Source organism: Mus pahari, chromosome 10, assembly GCF_900095145.1.
Source record: "Mus pahari chromosome 10, PAHARI_EIJ_v1.1, whole genome shotgun sequence".
NCBI lineage: Eukaryota > Metazoa > Chordata > Mammalia > Rodentia > Muridae > Mus > Mus pahari.
In genome coordinates, this window is record NC_034599.1 from 45,880,008 (window position 1) to 45,901,925 (window position 21,918).

Here is a 21,918-nt window from a genome sequence, read left to right on the forward strand (position 1 = left end):
TTCCTTGGCAGTAAAGGCAAGGAGGCTGAGAGAATTAAAAAGCATATAATATATATATATATATATATATATATATATATATATATATATATATATATATATATATATATGCCTCCAGCCAGCCGCATTGTAGCACAGTCAGTGACATCCACCTGCTTGAATGATCTGCGAGCATTTCTTAGGCTTTCGCTTCTCAGTCTGAATCCTGGCCTCACTGTTTGTCTCTTAGGAACAACTGGCTGCCTCCATCTCTCTCAACAAGACAAGGCAAGGTGTTAAATGTTAAAGTAACCTTTTAGAGACCTCTCCCTGGGTAGGCAGCTGTGCTATACCTCCACACACTACACTGTAGCATTGGCAAGGTGGAGTGCTGAGAAGTGGAGGAAGCAATTTAAAGGAAGGAAGAAATACCCAGAGTCAGAAATAGGAGAGCAAGCGAAAGCTGCCGTTCCGGCCTTCGCCTCAATTGGTCCATTGGCACAGTATTTCAGTTTTTATTGCGCATGTCGAGGCGTTTTGTCCCTCGGCGGACACCGTTTCCCAGCCAAGCAATGTCTGCGCCTTCACCGATTTCGTAGCGTGCAGAGTTCTATCCTTTCCCCGACGCTAGGCATGGCGAGCCGAAGGGCCCGGCAGCGCCTCAAAGGCGGCGGCGGCGGCGGCGGCGGCGGCGGGGGGGATGCGGGCCCGGCGGCGGAGAAACTGGGAGAGCTGCTGGGCAGCCGGGAGGCAGGCGCGGAGCCGCGGCCAGAGTACGTGTGCGGTCGGAGGGCGTGGCCGGCGGGAGGGTCGGGCGGCTCCGGGGGTCTCGGCCGGGGCGCTGGCTCACCGGGGGAGGGGGGCTGCTCCCCACGGGGCTCCGGCTCACCCGGGGGTCGGCTCCCCACGGGGGCTCCGGCTCACCCGGGGCTGCTCCCCACGGGGGCTCCGGCTCACCCGGGGCTGCTCCCCTTGGGGCTCTGCTCTCACGCGGGAGATCGGCTCTCTATTGCGAGCAGGGGCTCTCCGCCTAGGGTCTGCGTTCCTCCGGCATCTCCGTTGCCACCTGGCGCTCTTACCCCTGCCCCTCGTGGGAGCGTCCCAGTTGGCGTCGATCATCGCCCCTCCGCAGCAGATCCCTACATCTTTGCAGTCCGGGTCTGCAAAGCCAGGGTCTCCCACTGCCTCTGTGGGAGCCATTGGTACGCCTTTTACCTCTGAGTCTCCCTGCGGTTCACTGTTTTTTTTCCCTCCCTCTGGGCTTCCAGCCCTTGAACCCTTCAGCCTCGCAGCAGGTAGCCTGTAGGTTAGGTCTGCGGTAAAGGGGCTGTCAGTATATGGGAACAGAGGAGGTCTGCACCTGCGCCTTGTATTAGGCCTCATTCACTTGAAGAAGGAGGGAATAGAAAAAGCCATGACAAGGAATGACTTTAAGGAAGAAATGGAGAGTGAGAGCATTGTGGTCTTCATGTGAGTGATTAGTTGGCTTGAGGTGAAACAGGCCAAGATGTATGAATTAGTGTGTACCTTAGAAGCAGGAAGTGGACCGTGTGATTGAAAACGCAATTCCTTAATCATTCTCAAGGATAACAAAGCCTTAGTTCTTTTAGGTGAATGGCTTTATTGCGGCGCTGTCTTTTGCCATTCCTGTCTTTCCTGTCTGGTTTTTAGTCTTCCTGATAACACTAGTGATTTTGCTTTTTCCTTCTGGGCAGATCTGGAAATAAAGCCGGGCAAGTCTGGGCCCCTGAAGGATCCACTGCTTTCAAGTGTCTGCTCTCAGCAAGGTTGTGCGCAGCCCTTCTGAGCAACATCTCGGACTGTGATGAAACATTCAACTACTGGGAACCAGTAGGTGATCTCCTTAGCTGGGCTTTAGTTTTTGCAACCCTAGGGCTCTAACCCATGGTTTTGGCATTTGAAGCAATACTTCACCAGCGGGCTACATCCCTCGCCCCTAGTTCTGGGATTTTGACTTTTGATCTTGGTTTGGTACTTAGGACAATTTAAACATGTAGAATGTAAGTGTGGAAAATATTAAAATAAATTGTTTTTATTTTTATATCCTAAAAATTGTTGGTTTATGGTTGTGAGGAGGATTATAGTTCACATTCCAGCAGCTCAAATATAGGCGACTTCAGCTCTAAAACAAAATATGACAGCCCAGCGTGGTGGTGGTACATGCCTTTAATCACAGCACTCTGGAGGCAGAGGCAGGCAGCTCTTATGAGTTCTAGGCCAGCCTGGGTTTACACAGAGAGATCCTGTCTCAAAATAGAACTAATCTGATGTCCTCATCTGGTCTCTAGGCACACAAATATATACCTACACTCATGCAGATATACACACAAATAAAATAGGTCTTAAAAGAAAGCCCATATTGTTGATTTGATGACCATTAAAGTCTATGACTGGTAGCTGGTCTACTCAACGGTGATACTTACAGTTATCTTTTAAATGGTTTTGCAAGTCTAAGTAATACTCACGGGTGTAGGTTTTAAAGCTAATGACTACTCCAAAGCTTGAGGGAAATAAACTTATGCATTTTCCTCAGGTCCAGATCCCATTTCTTAGACAGAAGCCACATTTTTCCACCTTTCTAAGTTTATTTCTTCTTATGTTTGCCAAAATAGTTGTGCTGGCTAGTTTTATGTCAGCTTGACACAGGCAGTCATTAGAAAAGGAGGGAGCCTCAAATGAGAAAATGCCTCCATGAGACTATAGGGCAAACTTATAGGGCATATTCTTAATTAGTGTTTGATGGGGGAGGATCCAGCCCATTGTGGGCGGTGCCATCCCTGGGCTGGTAGTCCTGGGTTCTATAAGAAAGCAAGCTGAGCAAGCCACGGAGAGCAAGGCAGTAAGCAACAACACTCCATGGCCTCTGCATCAGCCCCTGCCTCCAGGTTCCTGCCCTGCTTTAGTTCCTGTCTTCACTGCATTTGATGATCAACTGTCACACGGAACTGAATTTCTGTCTACTGGTTTGTCTTGTCCAACTTCAATGTGGTAGTTTTTGTTTTATTATATTTTATCTTGATGTAATTTCTTAAAAAAAAAAATGTATGAATGAAAACCTAGCCACTAACATAAAGGTTAACTGTCATTTGTCCCTACTGAGAGAGGGAAAATCAGTTTTGTCCAATAAAGTGACACTGGGTATACAACCTCTCTGGAACAGGCTTCATGCTCAGGAGTAGTTGGCCAACATATAATGGACTCCAGTTTTTGTGTGTGTGTGTTTATTTGGTTACAGTTTGGTGTTTTTTTGTTTTTTTTTCCCTTTTTGGGTGTGATTTAATTTCATTTTCTTGGGTTTGTTGTTGTATTGAGTCTTTGATTCTTTTTTTTTTCTTTTCTTTTTTAAAAGATTTATTTATTTATTATATGTAAGTACACTGTAGCTGTCTTCAGACGCTCCAGAAGAGGGCGCCAGATCTCATTACAGATGGTTGTGAGCCACCATGTGGTTGCTGGGATTTAAACTCAGGACCTTCCGAAGAGCAGTCAGTGCTCTTAACTGCTGAGCCATCTCTCCAGCTTGAGTCTTTGTTTCTTTTTTGAGAAAGAATTTAAAAGTTGGATGAGTAGGTTTGGGGAGATGATCTAGAGGCACAGGGGAGGGAAGGGTAAGATCAAAGTATATTTGAATTGGAAAATTGTTTTAAATAATGAAAAATATAATAATACTAGAAGGAAAGTGACCCCTTTCCTCTCCACGCTGCTCTGGGTCATGGCGAGTGGCCTTCACTAGGACAGCAGTGCTGCTCATAGTCCACTTGCAGTGTTCTTTCTTGAGTTTTGATTATGTATTTTTTTTTTTAAATGACTTCCTAGTACTGAAAATTTGGAAGATACCAGATCACAGTTTGTACCAAGAAACAGAAGGTGCTTAGTGTGTGCAACCTAAGGAATAAAAGAGAGTTTTCCTGTTTTGGTTAAACATTATTTTAAGAAAATAAATCCAGTAAAATTTTAGCTTCTTCATTTAAAAATATGAGGTCCTGCGTATCTTTTCTTAATGTGTTTTCATTAGTTACAGGTGTTAATTCTCAGCATTTTGTCTCTAATTTCAACACAGGCTCTCCACCTGTGAGCCCTCTGGAGGGGCTTTGCTAGTGTGACACATCTGTTTCTGCTTTCAGACACACTACCTCATCTACGGGAAGGGGTTCCAGACGTGGGAATATTCCCCTGTGTACGCCATCCGCTCGTATGCTTACCTGCTGCTGCACGCCTGGCCAGCTGCATTTCATGCACGGATTCTGCAGACTAACAAGGTAAGGGCTAGCTGACCAGGTAGCACTTATATCCACCGCGAGGTAAGTCTGGGGCCAGTTTTGAAAATTTACTTTTCTTTCTTTTCTCTTTTCATTTTTCTTCTTTGAGATGGAGTCTTGCCGTATTCTGCAGACTCAAGTGCTTCCCCCGTTCCCCCCCATACTTCCCCCATCCCCCCCCATACTTCCCAGGTTCCTGTGCCTGGCCTCCCCTTGGAAAGGATTGTTTGTGCAATCGTCATCATTCCACCTATGCTCGTAGCAGCTCTCACTTAGTGTACATTGTGCATTGTGTTACCTAATGGGACAGTGACCAAGTCTAGTCTGCTTCATGCCTTACATTTCTTTGAGGACGAGTAGGAGAAAAGTACAAGGTGCAGTGGAGGAACATTTTTTTTTTCATTTTTTTTTATTATTATTATTTTCTTTATTTACATTTCAAATGCTATCCCGAAAGTTCCTTATATTCCCCCCCCACCGCCCCTGCTCCCCTACCCACCCACTCCCACTACTTGGCCCTGGCCTTCCCCTGTGCTGGGTCATATAAAGTTTGCAAGACCAAGAGGCCTCTCTTCCCAATGATGGCCGATTAGGCCATCATCTGCTACATATGCAGCTAGAGACACGAGCTCAGGGGGTACTGGTTAGTTCATATTGTTGTTCCACCTATAGGGTTGCAGACCCCTTCAGCTCCTTGGGTACTTTCTCTAGCTCCTCCACTGAGGGCCCTGTTTTCCATCCAATAGCTGACTGTGAGCATCCACTTCTGTGTTTGCCAGGCACTGGCGTAGCCTCACAAGAGGCCGCTATATCAGGGTCCCTTCAGCAGAATCTTGCTGGCACGTGCATTAGTATCTGGGTTTGGTGGCTGGTGATGGGATAGATTCCCGGATGGGGTAGTCTCTGGATAGTCCATCCTTTCATCTTAGCTCTAAATTTTGTCTCTGTACCTATATCTTTTCATGGGTATTTTGTTCCTTATTCTACAGAGGTCTCCACACGATGGTCATCCTTCTTGGTTTTCTTGTGTTTTGCAAAATGTATCTTGGGTATTCTCAGTTTCTGGGCTAATATCCGCTTATCAGTGAGTGCATATCTAGTGACTTCTTTTGTGATTGGGTTACCTCACTAAGGATGATATCCTCCAGATACATCCATTTGCCCAAGAATTTCATAAATGTATTGTTTTTAATAGCTAAGTAGTACTCCATTGTGTAAATGTACCACAGTTTCTGTATCCATTCCTCTATTGAGGGACATATGGGTTCTTTCCAGCTTCTGGCTATTATAAATAAGGCTGCTATGAACATAGTGGAGCATGTGTCCTTATTACCAGTTGGAACATCTTCTGGGAATATGCCCAGAAGAGGTATTGCTGGGTCCTCCAGTAGTGCTATGTCCAATTTTCTGAGGAGGAGGAACAGCATTTTAAGAGGGTCTAATTTAAGTAGAATGCGCAAGATCCCGCTGAGGGTTGAAGGTTTTGACAGTCTGTGTTTTGGTATGAATTTTTTCTTTTTTAGTTTGTTTGGAGTTCACTAAATTACTTGAATATTTAGGCTTATGCCTTTTGCCAAATTTGGGAAGAGGGGTATGTGTGCGTGGTTGTTTGGTGTGTGTGTATGTGTATGCATGTGTGTGTATGCATGTGTGTGTTATGCATATGTATATTGTGTGTGTGTTTATACATGTGTGTGTGTTGTATGTGTGCGTGCGCATGCGCAGGTTTGTGGGCCTGTGTGAGCACATGTGCCTGTGCATGAGTGCAGAAGCAGAGGAGATACCAGGTATCTTCCTCTTTTGCTCTCCACCTTATTTCTTTGACACAGGGTCTCTCACTAAACTGGAAACTCCGTTTTACCTTGGAGCTGGTCAGTGAGCTTCTAAGAGCTGCCTGTCTCTGCCTCCTGGTGATGCTGTGGTTAAAAAGCACATGGCCATCCACGCCTGGCTTCCACATGGGCATCATGCCTGAGTGCATGTCCTCTTGCTTGTATGGCATGTGCTCTTAGTTGTGGAACCATGTCCCTAGCCCCGAATCTGGGAGGTTTTTAACTGTTATTTTTAATCGTGTGTGTGTGTGTGTGTGTGTGTGTGTGTGTGTGTGTGTGCGTGTGTGTGCGCGCGCACACACACACACACGTGTGCACACACGCCTGCCTGTGGAGTCAAGAGATGTCAGACCCTTGAAGTTGTAACTACAGGTTGCTCAGCTGCCTGACTGGGAGCTGGGAATTGAACTCTAGTCCTCTGGAATAACAACCTAAACTCTTAACCTCTGAGCCATGTCTCTGGCACTAGGAACCGTCTTTGTAAATTGAAGGTCTAATGATGAGAAAAAGGCGTTATTTCTCATATAAATTAGTTTGATTTATGGAGAGAGAGTGGGGTGGATTGAATGAGACTGAGAAGGAGGAGTCCAGTCTTGTGTATGACCCAATGTGACTTAATGCTATGGGTATTTTGTTCCTGTTTCTCCCCAACCCAGGTTTTTGGGTGGGAGATGCAGTTACAGTTGCACTTTTTCACAATGATCAGGGACACATAGGACACTGTCTCTCCCTCTCTACCAAGTGTCATATTTCTGGCTTTTTAGGTTTGTTTTTGCGTATGAACTTGTTAAAGGAAAAATAAGATGGAGGGCTCAGTAGAGAACCAGCAATTTGAAGCCCTTAGGTTTTGTTTCTAGTTGAATATCCATATCACATTGAACTTGCTGTTCCCAGAGTCATCTTCTGTCACTGTCACCTGATGTATGTGACACGAACAGCATAAGTTCCAGTTTCACCCTGTGACTTTGCATATTCTGAATAAAAGCAACTTGGAGGGAAGGGATTATTTGGCTTATACTTCCAGGTCACAATCCATCATTAAGGGAAGTTAGCTCAGAAACCCATTCGGAGTAAGACAGAAACCATGGAGAAATGCTGCTTGCTGGTGTGCTACCTGGCTTCTGATCAGCTGGCTTTCTTATTTTTGTAGACAAGGCTTGCCTCGAAGTCACAAAGATCTTTCTGTTTCTGCCTCCCCAGTGCTGGTATTAAAGTGTGTGCCACCACACCTTTCTAGCTAGCTTTCTGTACAGTCCAGGTCTGTTTGCTAAGGGATAGTGCTGCCCATAGTGGGCTGCACTCTCCTACATCAATCATTAGTTGAAACAGTCTCTCACAGATGTGACCTCAAATTAGTTTAAGGCAGTTCTTCAAGGGAGGTTCTCTTCCCAGGTGACGCTAGGTTATGTCAAGTTGGTAATAAAAACTAACCAGGATACATAAACATGTGGAGGAAGATTTCCCTTTTGTTTCTATTTGAGTCCCATCTCCCTGTTAGCTCTGCCAGCCTGAGTCCATAGGGACCCACTTGTAAAGAGAATTCTAGCTTTGTGATGCTGTGGCTCTCAGCCTTTGTGTCAACACCTTTGGGGTTGCATCAGACATCCTGCATATTAGATATTTACATTATGATTCCTAACAGTAGCAAACTTATAGTTTGAAGTGTCAATGAAAATAATTTTATGGTTTGGGGTCACTACCATATAAGAAACCATATAAAAGGGTCGCAGTGCTAGGAAGGTTGAGAGCCAACGCTGTAGTCTGAACCCTACTTCCTAATGCTGAAGATGGAGTGGGGTGCGGGTGAAAGGCAGTGTGTAATGCTAGCACTCACTCTACTGTCTTCTCCTGGCTGCCTTTCCCCCTGGCTACTCCCTGTGAGTATTCTCTGCTTCTGGATCTGAGTGTGAATTCCCCTAGCATATGCATGGGTGAGACCCTGCACCCAGGCCCCAACTCTACGCCATGCAGCCCTGAAGCCCAGACTTCCTCGTACATATGAGCTGCTTCCCACTGTGAAAGGACTCCCTGGCAATTAACAGGTGGAATATTCTTCACATATTTGTCATTCAGATATCCCTTTCTGTGAGTTATCCCTTTCACATCCTTTGCTTGTTTTTATGTTTTTTTTTTTTTTTTTAAGTGCAGTATACTATTATTTTGGGTAAGATAATGGACAGATTCTTTCAAGAAGGCAAAGGCACAGAGTATATGCATATTGAGTTTCCAGTTTGCTTCTCTGATCTTTGCTTGTTTTTAAATGACATTTTCTTTTTGCTTTTGCAATGGGATCTCACTTTGTAACCGTGTTGGCTACTTAGATTTATCCTGCAATGTATGGAAGTGGAGTTATGCTGTAAGGACTCAGTGCACCTAACATACAGTGTTCTGTACATAAAAGCTAATCAAGGGGCTGGGGGGGGGGTGGCTCAGTGGATTCACAAGCACAGGATGCTCTGCCAGAGGATGTGGGTTCACTTCTCAGCACCCACATAGTGGTTCACAACCATTGCTAACTGCAGTTCCAGAGGATCTGATACCCTCTTCTGGCCTTCTTGGGCACTGCATGAAAATGGTACACAGATACACAAGCAGGCAAAACACTCATAAAATAAAAATAAGTCTTAAAAGTTAGTCAATACAACTCCTATTGTTATTTTTATTAGTCTTATGCCATTAATCATAGAGCTGGTTAACCAGTATTACAGACATGTAGGAGACAGGAGTTAAGCACCTCACTCACAGCCTTTCATATGCATGCAGTTTCCACAGCTGTAATGCTGATGTATTTTGTAAGTCGTCAGTTTTTAAAGTTTTTTTTTAAAGATTTACTTATTTATTTATTATATGTGTGTACACTGTAGCTGTCTTCAGACACTCCAAAAGAGGGCATCAGATTTTTGTTAAGGATGGTTGTGAGCCACCATGTGGTTGCTGGGATTTGAACTCAGGACCTTTGGAAGAGCAGTCGGTGCTCTTAACCACTGAGCCATCTCACCAGCCCAGTATTTAAAGTTTTATGCCTCTTTAATACGTGCTGTTGTAGCCAGATGAGGTAGCTTGCATGTACAGTCCTAGCACTTGGGAGGCTGAGGCAAGAGGATTACTGTAGGTTTGAGGTCATCCTGGGATAGATCGTGAGTTTCAGACTAGCCTGCGCTGCAGTGTTAGACCCTGCGTTAGAAGGGGAGGGAGGGGAAGGAGAACACTTACTGAGTGAGCAGCAAATGAGCAGCATTGGTCAGCTTCTCCATCCTTGCAGCCTGAGTGTTCATGTGTGGTTAGTACTCTCTCTCTCTCTCAACTAGATGTAGCATGATTGGTTGCATACTTACTCATATTGGATATTTTGTACTTTTTACTAAACTTATAGTGCTACAGTCAGTGTACCCCACTTATAGTAAAAGAAGTAGGTACACTGCGTCTGGGGATTTGAAAATCCGTGTGGTTCTCAATAAACTCAGCTCTTGAAGAGGATTGTGCCGGCTCATAGCACAGTTTACTGACAGCAGCTGAGACCTTTTCTTCCTTACGAGCTTGCCGGCTCCTGTTGCTGACCTCAGTTTTTTACTCTGGGTTTCTTTCAGATTCTTGTATTCTACTTTTTGAGATGTCTCCTGGCTTTTGTGAGCTGTGTTTGTGAACTTTACTTTTATAAGTAAGTATCAAAACTCTCCATCCAAAGGTGCTAGGGGCCCCTGTAGCTCAGATGCTCGCCGGCTCAGACCGCTGTCCTTGCTCCTCGTGGGGTTCTGGCTGGAGGGCACCTGCTTGTCTGAGGAGGAGTCCCAGCTTCTCCCCTTGGCATGCCCTGGCTTTAGATTGCAGTCCATGCCTCACTGGTCCTCGGAGGAGTTAGTGGAGCCTTGTTTTTGATTCTCAGTCGAGGGTTGGCTCCCTCTCCCGGTAGCTGAGTTATGGAGCCTGTTGTCAGGCGGATTCTTCTCTCGTTTGCACTCAGCACATTGCCTCACATCACGTAGCTCTTAGTCGATTGAATGTTAGTGAATCCACGTGCATTTAAGTAGTCTAGAATAAAGTAGCTGCCTTTTAAAAAATGTATCACCTAAATGCCATATAAATGTAATAGTGCCTTAACATATTAAAAGCTCCTCAGACTTGAGGCTGGAGAGATGGCTCTGCAGTAAATTGTGCTTGCTGCTCTTTGAGAGGACCAGGGTTCAGTTCCCTGTACCCACATGGCAGCTAACAACAGTCTGTAATTCCAGTTCCAGAGGATCTGACACCCTCACACAGACATATGTGCAATACACAGGAAATAAAAATGAATGAAGAAAAAACAAAAACATTTTAAAATCAGAAATTAAAAAAGTGATTCTCAGACTTAAGGATCGGTATAAAAGCTCTTCGTATAGCTAGATGTGTCAGATTAAAATTAATTTTTGGCTTTGATTCTGGCTAGAATAAAAGTAAAAACAAAACCAGGACTCCTGCTGGGGATTGTACCCATGAATTGGGTTTCTTGTGGATTTGGGCCTTAACTCAAGTCACCCATGTCATCTCCTAAATCCCATGATGAGGATTTATGGCAAATTGTCCCAGGTCATAGAGGCCCCATACATCATGTAAAAGTTTCTGTAGAGAATTGTACTCTTAACCCAGATGACAAAAAATCATCAGGAATAAAGTTGTAACGCACAAGGAAGTATGGGAAAGAAAGGCTGGAAGAGTGGCACTGTGGTAGAGCACTGGCTTCAGGTGTGCGGGGCTCCGGGCTCAGTTCCCAGGGCGGCATGAGAAACGGAACGAAGAAGCCAGGATGGACGCGCCTCACAGATCAGGGGAGCCATGAAAAGAGACAGGACGCTGAAGGGCTGGCAGAAACAGCAGTCCTCTAAAAGCTGGCCTGTGAACCTTCGCTTATTAGCAGTTAATAAAGTAAAGACAGTATTTACTGTGTGTAGAGACATGGAAGAAGGAGCTGAAACCATAATGAACAGAAGAGCCTCCAGAAGGGACCTGGCCAGTGGGAAAAGTGGGGAGAGACCCTGGAGAGATGAAGATGCGGTTGTTATATGTTGGCTTCATATTTATATACGTATGCATACATATACATGTGTATATGCAGCATCCACGAAATTCATGTAGTACTGATATTTAAAACCCAGGGCTGGTGAGATGGCTCAGCGGGTAAAAAAAAGCACCTGACTGCTCTTCCGAAGGAACTGAGTTCAAATTCCGGCAACCACATGGTGGCTCACGACCATCTGTAACAAGATCTGACGCCGTCTTCTGGAGTGTCTGAAGACAGCTACAGTGTACTTACATAGAATAAATAAATAAAGCTTAAAAAAAAAAAAGTAAACCTATACAGATTAAAACTGCTAGTAAATAGAGAAGTAAAGTGAAAGATTAATTTTGAGAAGTGCTAGGAATAAAGTATAGAGAAAGAAATACTGAGTAAGTAAGATGTAGAGGGAGAGAATGAGAAGAGGCAAGACTCAGGGAAAAACAGCTCACAGCTTCCCAGAGGCACTGAAAATTGAATCCGTAAACTGAGTAAGCCTTGCTTAGGAACCTGAAAGTCTAACAAGAAAAGTGTCTGAAATAGCAGGGATAGAGAAACCATCTCAGAACTGACCGAGACCTAATGGAGTAGTGCCTCTAAGACCAGTGCGGCAGACAGAGGACTTCCCAAGAGCTGGAAGACAGAGGCCATCAGCAGCAGCAGAAACAAAAGCACTTCATAGTGCAGAGTGGGGCTGGAGGGTGGCTTTGTGGCTCCGTGCCGTGGCCATGTCCTGTCCCGAAGGCAGTGTCGCATAGCACTCTTCTCCACCCTCTGGCTCTTACAGGGTTCTTTCTGTCCCCTCTCAGTGATGTTCCCTGCACCTTGGCGGTGGTTTGGTATCCATGTCCCTTTTACAGCTGAGCACTCCGTACTCATGCTCATCACATGGTCCAGTTACGAGTCTCCACATTAACTGTTGACCACTGTAAATGGTCGCCTCTCAGTCCAAGGTTGGGTACAGCAGTGGTTTGTGTATGTAAACAGAAATACTTAGAAAGAAGGTTTTTCTAAAATTAACGTGTATAAGAATTTTAATTTTGGGCTGGTGACATGGCTTAGTGGTTAAGAGCACTGACTGCTCTTCTGGAGGTCCCGAGTTCAAATCCCAGCAACCACATGGTGGCTCACAACCACCCATAATGAGATCTGAAGACAGCTACAGTGTACTTACATACAATAAATAAATAAAATATTTTTTTAAAAAAGAATTTTAATTTCATGTATGTCTGTGTACTTTGTTTGTGCCTATTACCCTGAGAGGCTAAAAGAGTGCCAGATTCCCCAGGAACTGGAGTTACAGATGGTTGTAAGCCATGGTAATTTTGGATGTTGGTAATTCAGATCTGGTCTTCTGGAACAGCAGCTAGTGCTGCTAACCATTGCACTGTCTCTCTAGCCCCAGAAGGCACTTGCCATGTCTATTTAGCAAAGCCACACTGGTGGGCTCCCCACTAGAGCCTACAATCTTCCCAGCAGTGGGCTTTGGGCCTGGTTTACAGTATCAGCCATGGATTGCTCCTGGATCCAATTACAGGGACAAGACAAGTCCGGTCTTGTCCCTGTGGGCACATCTTGCCTGACAGGTTTGTACTACAGTATATAGGATCCCCTGCTGGAGATGACCATTGGTGACTGTAGAGCACCTTCCAGCACTAGGAACACTAGCCAGCAGGGACGCTGTTTTCAGGTTAGTGCTAGCTTGATTTCACTCCTGCACGCAAAGTATAGGGTGCCGTCAACAATAGGGTGTTATCTAGTTGTGATGGGACCGTGATCACTGGAAATAGCATGGGTCTTTCCGGGACCTGTGACTTCCCTGACTCATAGGGAAGTGTGCCATGCCTGGTGTTGATATTTTCATGTAATAATCCATGTTTTATGGGGACAACATTGTCTACTACTCCTGCAAGATACCTCTGTTGAAACCTTTTTTTTTTTTTTTTTTAAGTTGCACAGCAATAGGTTTCCACAGGGCTATCATACATTCCTAGTGTTGGTTATTCTGCCCCTCTCTTCATCTCCTCCCATCTTCTTCCTCCCATCACTGCCTAAGCCCTTGACTTGCTGTCCGGTTCCTCTCTGCTTTTGTTTTGTTTTTGTTTTTCCAGACAAGATTTTTCTGTGCAGTCCTGGCTGTCCTGGAATTCTCTCTGTAGACCAGGCTGGCCCAAAACTCTGAGATCTGCCTGCCTCTGCCTCCCGAGTGCTGGGTTAAAGACGTGCTCTACCACAGACCTGGCATTCCTCTCTGCTTTATGTCCTCTGTGCTAAGAACAGCCACTTGCTGAACAACTTCGTGCCAGGCTCCTTACTAAGTATTTCTCGTGTATGATTTCTCACAGAATCTTTACGTAGGTGTGGTTGGTATCCTCATCTTACAGATTGCAGATTATATACCTAGACACTGCTGGTAAATGGCAGAGCCAGAATTTGAACTGCCTGAGCCCGATATCTGGTATTTCTCACTGTATCATGCTATTTCCCTATTGATAGTAGATACAATTTTAAATATGGAGCTTTTCTTAAAGAAGAAGCTTTTTTAAAAAACAAATTAATTTATTTTTTATACTCCATATTCCATTCCTTGCCCTCCCATCCACCCTCCGACTGCTCCACATCCCACACCTCCTCCCTTACCCCCCCATCTCCATGTGGATGCCCCCAACCCCCACCCCACCTGACCTCTAATCTCCCTGGGGACTCTAGTCTCTTGAGGGTTAGGTGCATCATCTCTGAATAAACACAGACCCTGCAGTCCTCTGCTGTATGTGTGTTGGGGGCCTCATATCAGCTGGTTTATGCTGTCTGTTTGGTGGTCCAGTGTTTGAGAGATCTCAGGGGTCCAGATTAATTGAGACTGCTGGTCCTCCTATAGGATCCCCCTTCTCAGCTTCTTTCAGCCTTCCCTAATTCAACAACAGGGGTCAGCTGCTTCTGTCCATTGGTTGGGTGCAAATAATGGCATCTGACTTAGCTGCTTGTTGGGTCTTTTGGAGGGCAGTCATGGTAGGTCCCTTTTTGTGAGTGCTCCATAGCCTCAGTAATAGTGTCAGGCCTTGGGACCTTCCCATGAGCTGGGTCCCACTTTGGGCCTGTCGCTGGACGTTCTTTTCCTCAGGCCCCTCTCCATTTCCATCCCTGTAATTCTTTCAGACAGAAATAATTATGGGTCAGAGTTGTGACTGTCAGATAGCAACCTCATCCCTCACTTGATGCCCTGTCTTCCTGTTGGAGGTGGGCTCTATAAGTTCCCTCTCCCTACTATTGGGCATTTCATCTAAGGTCCTTCCCTTTGATTCCTGAGAGTCTCTCACCTCCCAGGTCTCTGGTGCATTCTGGAGGGTCCCCCCACCTACTATTTCCAAAGTTGTCTGTTTCCATTCTTTCTGCCGGCCCTCAGGGTTTTCTTCTGTGCCAAGGGTAGGAAGCTGTTTCTTTTGTTTTTGTTTTTGTTTTTGTTTTTCGAGACAGGGTTTCTCTGTATAGCCCTGGCTGTCCTGGAACTCACTTTGTAGACCAGGCTGGCCTCAAACTCAGAAATCTGCTTGCCTCTGCCTCCCAAGTGCTGGGATTAAAGGCGTGCACCACCACTCCCGGCTGAAACTGTTTCTTAATATACATGAAATTCCTAATGAGTTTTAAGTCCATTTCTTCTGAAGTAAGGAGCTTTTCAATGTTGGGCATAAGAGGCTTGGGTTTCTTGTACACATGGAATTCCTAACGAGTCTAGACAGTTCTGTATTTTACACAGGTCTTTAGTGTTATTTTGCATACGGCTTCCATTTCTTCTTTGCTTTGCTATGTCTTCTGTCTCTTAGTATCTACACTATTAATGGTCTTAATCTTTCTTCAAGGGCTGTGTGCAAGAAGTTTGGGCTGCATGTGAGTCGAATGATGCTGGCCTTCCTGGTGCTCAGCACGGGCATGTTCTGCTCATCATCTGGTAAGTACAGGGACAGCCAAGGGATGGGAGGTTTACCTTCTTGTACAGTTGCATTGATGAAAGGAAGCACTTGCTTTTATAACATAAATCCTGGGCAGGTCTCTGTTTGTCTGCTTCATCAAGATCAACAGATATTTCTGTTCTTTTGTACTCTGCTTTGGCAGCTAGAACTGACATCATTATTTATCATCTTTCTGTGAAAGTCGCGTCTCACGTCTTTTATGTTTTATTTACTTTAAACAGATTTGTGTGGGAACATGACAGATCTGTAAGTTTTTAGTACTTTTAGTTTTACAATGTCAGTCGAGGCACTTATGTGTACAGAGGCTTTGCTGAAGATAGAGCCTTTGGAGCAGACCCTTGCTGAGTGTCTTAAGTCTCATTGCCTGTCTGTTGGAGTTCTGTTAGAACCAACTGGTTTTCTGCTCCAGAGATGACCCTTCTGAAGCATAAACAGCCACAGTTTTGTTTAGAGTTGTTAGGAGTAGTTTGCTGTTGTGGCAAAGGCCTTGAGTGTGTTCAGACTATAGCACACTGTAATAAGGCTATGGTAAATATGATAATTAAGGGACTGTGCTAAGGTTAGAATATGCTCTGAGCCCTGAGAGGGCTTCCTGGACACCCTGTAGGGTACAGGTGTGAGCCAGGGTGTCTCAGAGCACATTAGAACCCGTGTATCATCCGCAAAGACGCTGAGTCTTTTGAACCATGTTTCTTTTTTTTTTCTTTCTTTCTTTTCTTTAAATGTTTGTTTGTTTGTTTATTTATTTATTATATGTAAGTACACTGTAGCTGTCTTCAGACACTCCAGAAGAGGGCATCAGATTTCGTTACGGATGGTTGTGAGCCACCATATGGTTGCTGGGATTTGAACTCAGGACCTTTGGAAGAGCAGTCGGCGCTCTTAACTGCTGAGCCATCTCACCAGCCCCTTGAACCATGTTTCTTGCATGGAAATAAGTGTGATGTTCCTGGGGAGACTGAATTTTTGTAAGCTTTATACTTAGGTGCAGGCCAGAAAAGGAATGGCATGGGTAGTGCTGTGGAATCTATGGCCTTGTGCACACACAGGTGCAAAAAAATAAAAATCAGTGCATCTTGCTATCTGAAAAGCAGTGTTTCCTGACTGCCCATGTCTTTCCTAACTCTCCCTTCCTTTTTCTGTTTATTTCTTTCTACACTGGGCCTTGTGTAGCCTCAGACTCGCTGTACAGCCAAGGATACCCTTGAACTTCTGATCTTGTTCCTACCTTCTGAGGGCTGGAGTCATAGGTGTACGCTACCGTGGCCAGTGTTTTTGTTGTTGTTGGACTTGAACCCAGGGTTTTGTGCATCTTAAGCAAGTACTCCAGCAACTGAGCCACATCTCCAGCCTTACTGCTTGTTCCTAATAGAATGTTTTCCCAAACATGTTTATAGTGACTGGCATTTTGTAGTGCAGGTGAAGTTTTAACAATCAGCATTAACCTCAGACTTTGGTCTCTTCCATCCGTTTCTTCACTCTCGCAGCGTTCCTCCCCAGCAGCTTCTGCATGTACACCACGCTGATCGCCATGACTGGATGGTATATGGACAAGACACCCATTGCTGTGCTGGGAGTAGCAGCTGGGGCCATCTTAGGGTGGCCGTTTAGTGCAGCTCTTGGGTAAGAAACCAGAGTTATCCCTCTCCCGTCTATCACTGGGCGTCTGGTCAGTCCTGATGTTGGATGCAGATTGTCATTGCAGCATCTGAAGGGAGAAGAAAGGGATTGATTGACAGAGACTCTGGGGAACAAAAGCTGTTATTCTTGTTCATTGATGTGACTTACCCTAATGAGAACAGCGACTACCTACCTCCTGCTGAATGTTAGCGTTACTGGCATTGCCAAACCCTTCACGTCTGTCTGTCTGTCTGTCTTTCTTTCTTTCTTTCTTTCTTCCTTTTTAAAAAAAGATTTATTTATTATTTATATGTAAGTACACTGTAGCTGTCTTCAGACACACCAGTAGAGGGTGTCAGATGTCATTACTGATGGTTGCAAGCCACCATGTGGTTGCTGGGATTTGAACTCCGCACCTTCGGAAGAGCAGTCAGTGCTCTTAACCGCTGAGCCATCTCTCCAGCCCCACATTTTTATTTCTAAATCTTACACCTCTGCAAGAAAATTCAATGAAATTAGTATTTTATAAATGAGAAAATAGGCACTAAGATTTGGAGTAATTTGCCCTTAAGATTATGCTTGCTTTTTAACATGCTTTAGTAGCATAGATGAATTGTACATACTGGCTTCATTGTGACAGTTTCATATACATGTGCAGTGCATTTCAGTCATGCCTCCCGTGTTAAGCTCTTGTTGTCCTCCCTCTCCTGAGAATCCCCTCTTTTATAAAGCATGCTGCTGTCTTCCCACACTGTTCCATTCTGTGCTGTGCCTTTTTCTTATCACCCAGGCTTGATGTGTTTCCTTTTGTCTTTCTCTTTCTTTAAAAAAGAAAATGATTTTTATGTTCAAGTGGTGCATGTACATCTGTGCACATGTGTGCCGTGTTTCTGGAGGCCAGAAAGCGGTATTAGATTCCCTGGAACTGAGCTGCCATGTGGGTCCTCTGGGAGAGCAGCCCATGCTCTAACCCACTGTGGCGTCTCTCTGGCACTACTTCACTCTGTTTCTACTACTTCCTTCTTGGTTTGTGCTGGCTTAACTTGTTTATACTGGAGAAATGGCCCAGTGATTAAGAACAAGCCTGGATTTGGTTCCCAGTATCCACATTGGGTGGCTTACAGCTGCCTGTTACTGTAGTTCCAGGGGATCCACCACCCTCTTCTGGGCTTTGTAGGCTCCAGTACCCATATATATAAATATGCATTATATGGGTAATTAAAAAATCTTGGGGCTGGAGAGATGGCTCAGTGGTTAAAGAGCATTTACTGCTCTTCCAGAGGTCCCAAGTTCAAGTCCCAGCAACCACATGGCTTATAGCTATCTGTAATGAGATCCAATGCCCTCTTCAAGTGTGTTTGAAGACAGTAACAGTGTATTCATTGTCGTATATATAAAATTAAAAAAAAAAAAACTTAAAAACTCTCTAGTTGTTATTAAGGTTATTTTAAATATAGTATTCCATGTTTAAAAAGTACCTACCTACTGGGTATATATAGCTCAATGGTAAACTATTTGCCTAGAGTGTGTAAGACAGCAGCCCAGCGACAGACAAGGCAGACATAATTAGGTAAGAGGAGTGGCTGAAGATTGGGGATGTGTGCCTGCAGAGCCTCCCACAATAAATTTTTTACAAGTTAAAATATATATAATAAAATCCTAGTTAATTTCAGAAGAGAGAGGTCAGTATTTATTTGTGGTGTGTAGGATAACAAGTGTACATGAATATATCTTACATGTTCAAAACATGCAGGTCACTGTCAGGTTTGTCCAGCAATTTAGTGCTTGGGTTTGGGGTCCATCTGTGGCATGCGTATCTCTCTGATGGGTCCAAGGAAAGACCAGCTTATTTTTGAGGACATCTTGTCACAAACCAGCTTCCTTCCTCCTCTGCCCTGGGACAGCCGTTTTGTTCTCTGCTCAGCATGGGTGTGTGTGTCTCTGTCCCTAGCATGTGGGCTTGGCTTAAGACCTCCCTGTGTCTCTCCGTTGAACAGTTTACCCATCGCCTTCGACTTGCTGGCCAGGAAGCACAGGTGGAAGAGTTTCCTCCTCTGGTCCCTGGTGGCCCTGGTTCTCTTCTTGGTGAGTGTCTTTTTGCCTTGCTTTGCTCTTATGCTCTCAATGGCATCTGCTGTGGGGAGGGAGGCATCAGGGCATCATTTTTTTTTCTTATTCCCAAGTTTTTCCACTAGCATTTTGAGAACTTCATCTGCTGTTTCTCCTTCTGCTTTAGGTGCCCGTGGTGGTCATTGACAGCTACTATTATGGGAAGTTGGTGATTGCCCCTCTCAACATTGTTTTGTATAATGTCTTTACTTCTCATGGACCTGATCTTTATGGTAAGGCTTTACAAAATTTGAGGGAAAAGTAGAAAATAGTTTAATTTATCTGAGTTTCATAATTTTAACCCATTTCTCTCATTTCATTAAATGTACTCTCCTCCCTCCTCCATCCCTCCTCCCTTCTCTCCCTCCTTCCTCCTCTCCCTCCTTCCTCCTCTGGGCTTCAGCTGTAGCTCAGGTTGGCCTTGAACTCCTGGTCTTCCTCCTACATTCTGAGTAGGATGGGGTAGCAGCATGCGCTGGCCAGGTGTGGTGTTTTGTGTGGTGTCCTTTTCTGCAGTTTGAGCCTCTCTCTGTCAGCAGTGACAGCAGAGCCACTGTCTCCTTGGCTGGTGTGGCAGTCAGCACTGGCTCTGTGCTGTCCCCCGATGCAGACTTAGAGAGCTCTGAGGAGTGCCAACAATGCATGGTGCCATTTAGTAGCCAAAACTAGCCTCAAACTTGCAGCAATCCTCCTTCCTCAGCCTCCCACGGGATGGGATTACAGAGTTGAGCTTCCAGGCCTGTTCATCTTTGTGGTCCTCAGCCCCCTTTGAGCGGGTTGCAATGGCGCACACCTGTGATCCAGGAGGAGGAGGCAGGAGGAGGAGGGGCAGTCCAAGGCTGGCTGCATAGCAGGTTTGCGGCCACCCGCATGAGACCTCATCTTAAATAACTGTAAAAAAACCAAGCTGTCTGTTACTGGGAAATGAGTACAATAGCAAAAAGAAAATGAAAGCAGTCCCGTCGCATTTGTGTCGTATTTCTAACTTTTTGGAGTATATTCCTACATTTTCTATGTACACACATTTGATGTTAGTTTTTCTTCAGGAAAGGAAGTTTTGAAAATCTACAAAGTGAGCAAATGAGAGTAGTAGAGTCAGCGTGAGAGGGCGGGTAGATCAGTCAGTGTAAGATGGGAATAAACCCGAACCTCCATCTCTTACCCTCCCCACTGCAGTCTTGTTTTATTTGACCTCTGAGAGCGTCTGAGCTGGTGAGACTTTATCAGGGGCTCCCACGAGATTAGCGTGGCTCCTTTTCCTCCAGTCACCCACGTCTCTCCAGAGCATTCCCTGTATTTAGATACCGAGCTCTGTTAGGAGTCAGGCTGATGGATCTCTGTATCTCAGGTAAGCTTCTGTGTCTGGTATTTGCTTGGTGATGGCCAACTGAACCAGTAGCTTGCTTTAGGAGCCTTTAGATGTCTCCCTTCAGCTAGGGACACTTTGTATATTTTAAATTGCTCCTTATTTAGGATAATTTATAAGGTTTCATTTGACTCTAGTCAGTCTAGACTGTGTGGTAAAAAAATCCATTTACATCTACCCAATTGGAAATATATTCATTCTTTATAGGTGAATAGGTTAATTTGTGTTAATTTTGAAAAACTGGCTTCTCCATTTTCATAAACTGGCTTCTTCTTTGTATGCTGACTGCTAATAAAACTTCTGTGAGAAAATATGAAAGTGATGCATTTTTTGTATTCCTTTATACAGCTCTAGAAATGATCAGGCTAGTGGGGACAGTAGGGATCCGATGCTCCTAGTTTAATAGGGCCTGGTCAAGGGCCCTGTGCTAGGTTTGGGGCGTAGCAGAGCTGAATCCAGTCTTGGACTTGCTTGTGATAATCATTTCATCCAGTGTTTGGCTGAGAAGGGTCTTAAAGTTGTGTGCCACTTTATAAACCTGCCTTAATTTTACTCAATCTGATTTTGTTCTTTTGGTTGTAGAGTACTGGTGGTTAGTCTCTGCCAGCCATGGGAGCAATTGTGTACTTGAGGTACTATAGGGAACTGGCCTCAAGGATCTCTGCATAGAAGTTGCCCAAGAACACAGATTCTATTCTAACCAGAATTTGAATTTGAGTTTTGATTTTGAGTCAGGATTTCTCTGTGCAGCCTTGGCTGTCCTGTAGCTCAAAGGTCTCCAGCTGGTGCTCCTCCTCCACCTGCCTGTGCCTCTGCCTCCTTCAGTAAACCCTGCCGACACCACGGCTGCTGACAATTGTTTAAGTCTGGCCTCCTTTCTCTAAGCGTGTTAGCTTGCCTTGCTTCAGCCTCTTGCGGAGGCTACTCCTGTCTTAGCTTTAAGTTGGAACGCCTTGCGCACTGTAGGTTATAGTAAAAAGTTACCAAGAAGTAATGAATGATTGATTTTTAGAGAATCAGTCATTACTGTTGTGTCTTAGAACCGTTGGATAGAGTGCTGACTTGGGATTTGAAATGATAGTGATAGGAAATGAGGATAGCACATATAAATTACTTTAAAATACTTGCTGGCTGTCCTTTGGCTCAGTATCGGGGACCAGCTTTTGTGGGTGCTTTGCTGCTGTGAAGTCATCAGGGAGGTGGGGTGTTCTTGTCCTGGGAGGTCCAGCTCTTTCATGTGAAGGTTTGACACGGTTTTGCATTCTTTTTGCTATTTTACAAGAGTTTCCTGTTTGAAGTGCCTCACTAGCTATTGTAGGCACCCACTTTACCTGAAAATTAGAAGTTTATTATGGTGATTTTTGCATGTGTTCTTCATGTGTAAGAAGAACACAACAACCCTGCTTATCCTTTCTGGGGTAATGTGTAGTCTTCAGTTAAAGAAATATTGAATAAATTACACTTGAGCACTTGGCTCTTATCTGACACAACCTGCTGTTTTATAAGACTGCCAAGACTGTAAGTATAATACAGTAGATTGTGTGCTGTGGGCAGACGGTCACAGGGACAAGTCCCTCTGGTGGAGTCAGGATCAATGGGACTCTGGAGTGGAGCCTGGAAGGAAGAGCAGGAGCCACCTTGGAGGAGCTGGGGCTGGGCTGGGCTGGTTCTCACATCTGCGCTGCTGTGGAGGAAAGGGTAAATGGTAGGATTGGCTTGTTTGTTTTAGATGCCA

At 44.9% G+C, this 21,918-nt stretch overlaps 1 protein-coding gene across 1 annotated transcript in view; it reads left to right on the forward strand.

Moving 5' to 3' along the window:
* Positions 1-427: 427 nt before the first annotated feature.
* Alg9 (ALG9 alpha-1,2-mannosyltransferase) overlaps positions 428-21,918 on the forward strand; it is a 65,773-nt gene continuing 44,282 nt past the window's right edge. Inside the window, exons 1-8 of the mRNA XM_021206935.2 lie at positions 428-752; positions 1,695-1,830; positions 4,125-4,259; positions 9,679-9,749; positions 14,978-15,066; positions 16,576-16,711; positions 18,706-18,793; positions 18,945-19,050. Of these exons, the coding sequence (XP_021062594.1) occupies positions 613-752; positions 1,695-1,830; positions 4,125-4,259; positions 9,679-9,749; positions 14,978-15,066; positions 16,576-16,711; positions 18,706-18,793; positions 18,945-19,050 (901 nt within the window). The 5' untranslated portion in view covers positions 428-612. The remainder of the gene's footprint in view (positions 753-1,694; positions 1,831-4,124; positions 4,260-9,678; positions 9,750-14,977; positions 15,067-16,575; positions 16,712-18,705; positions 18,794-18,944; positions 19,051-21,918) is intronic.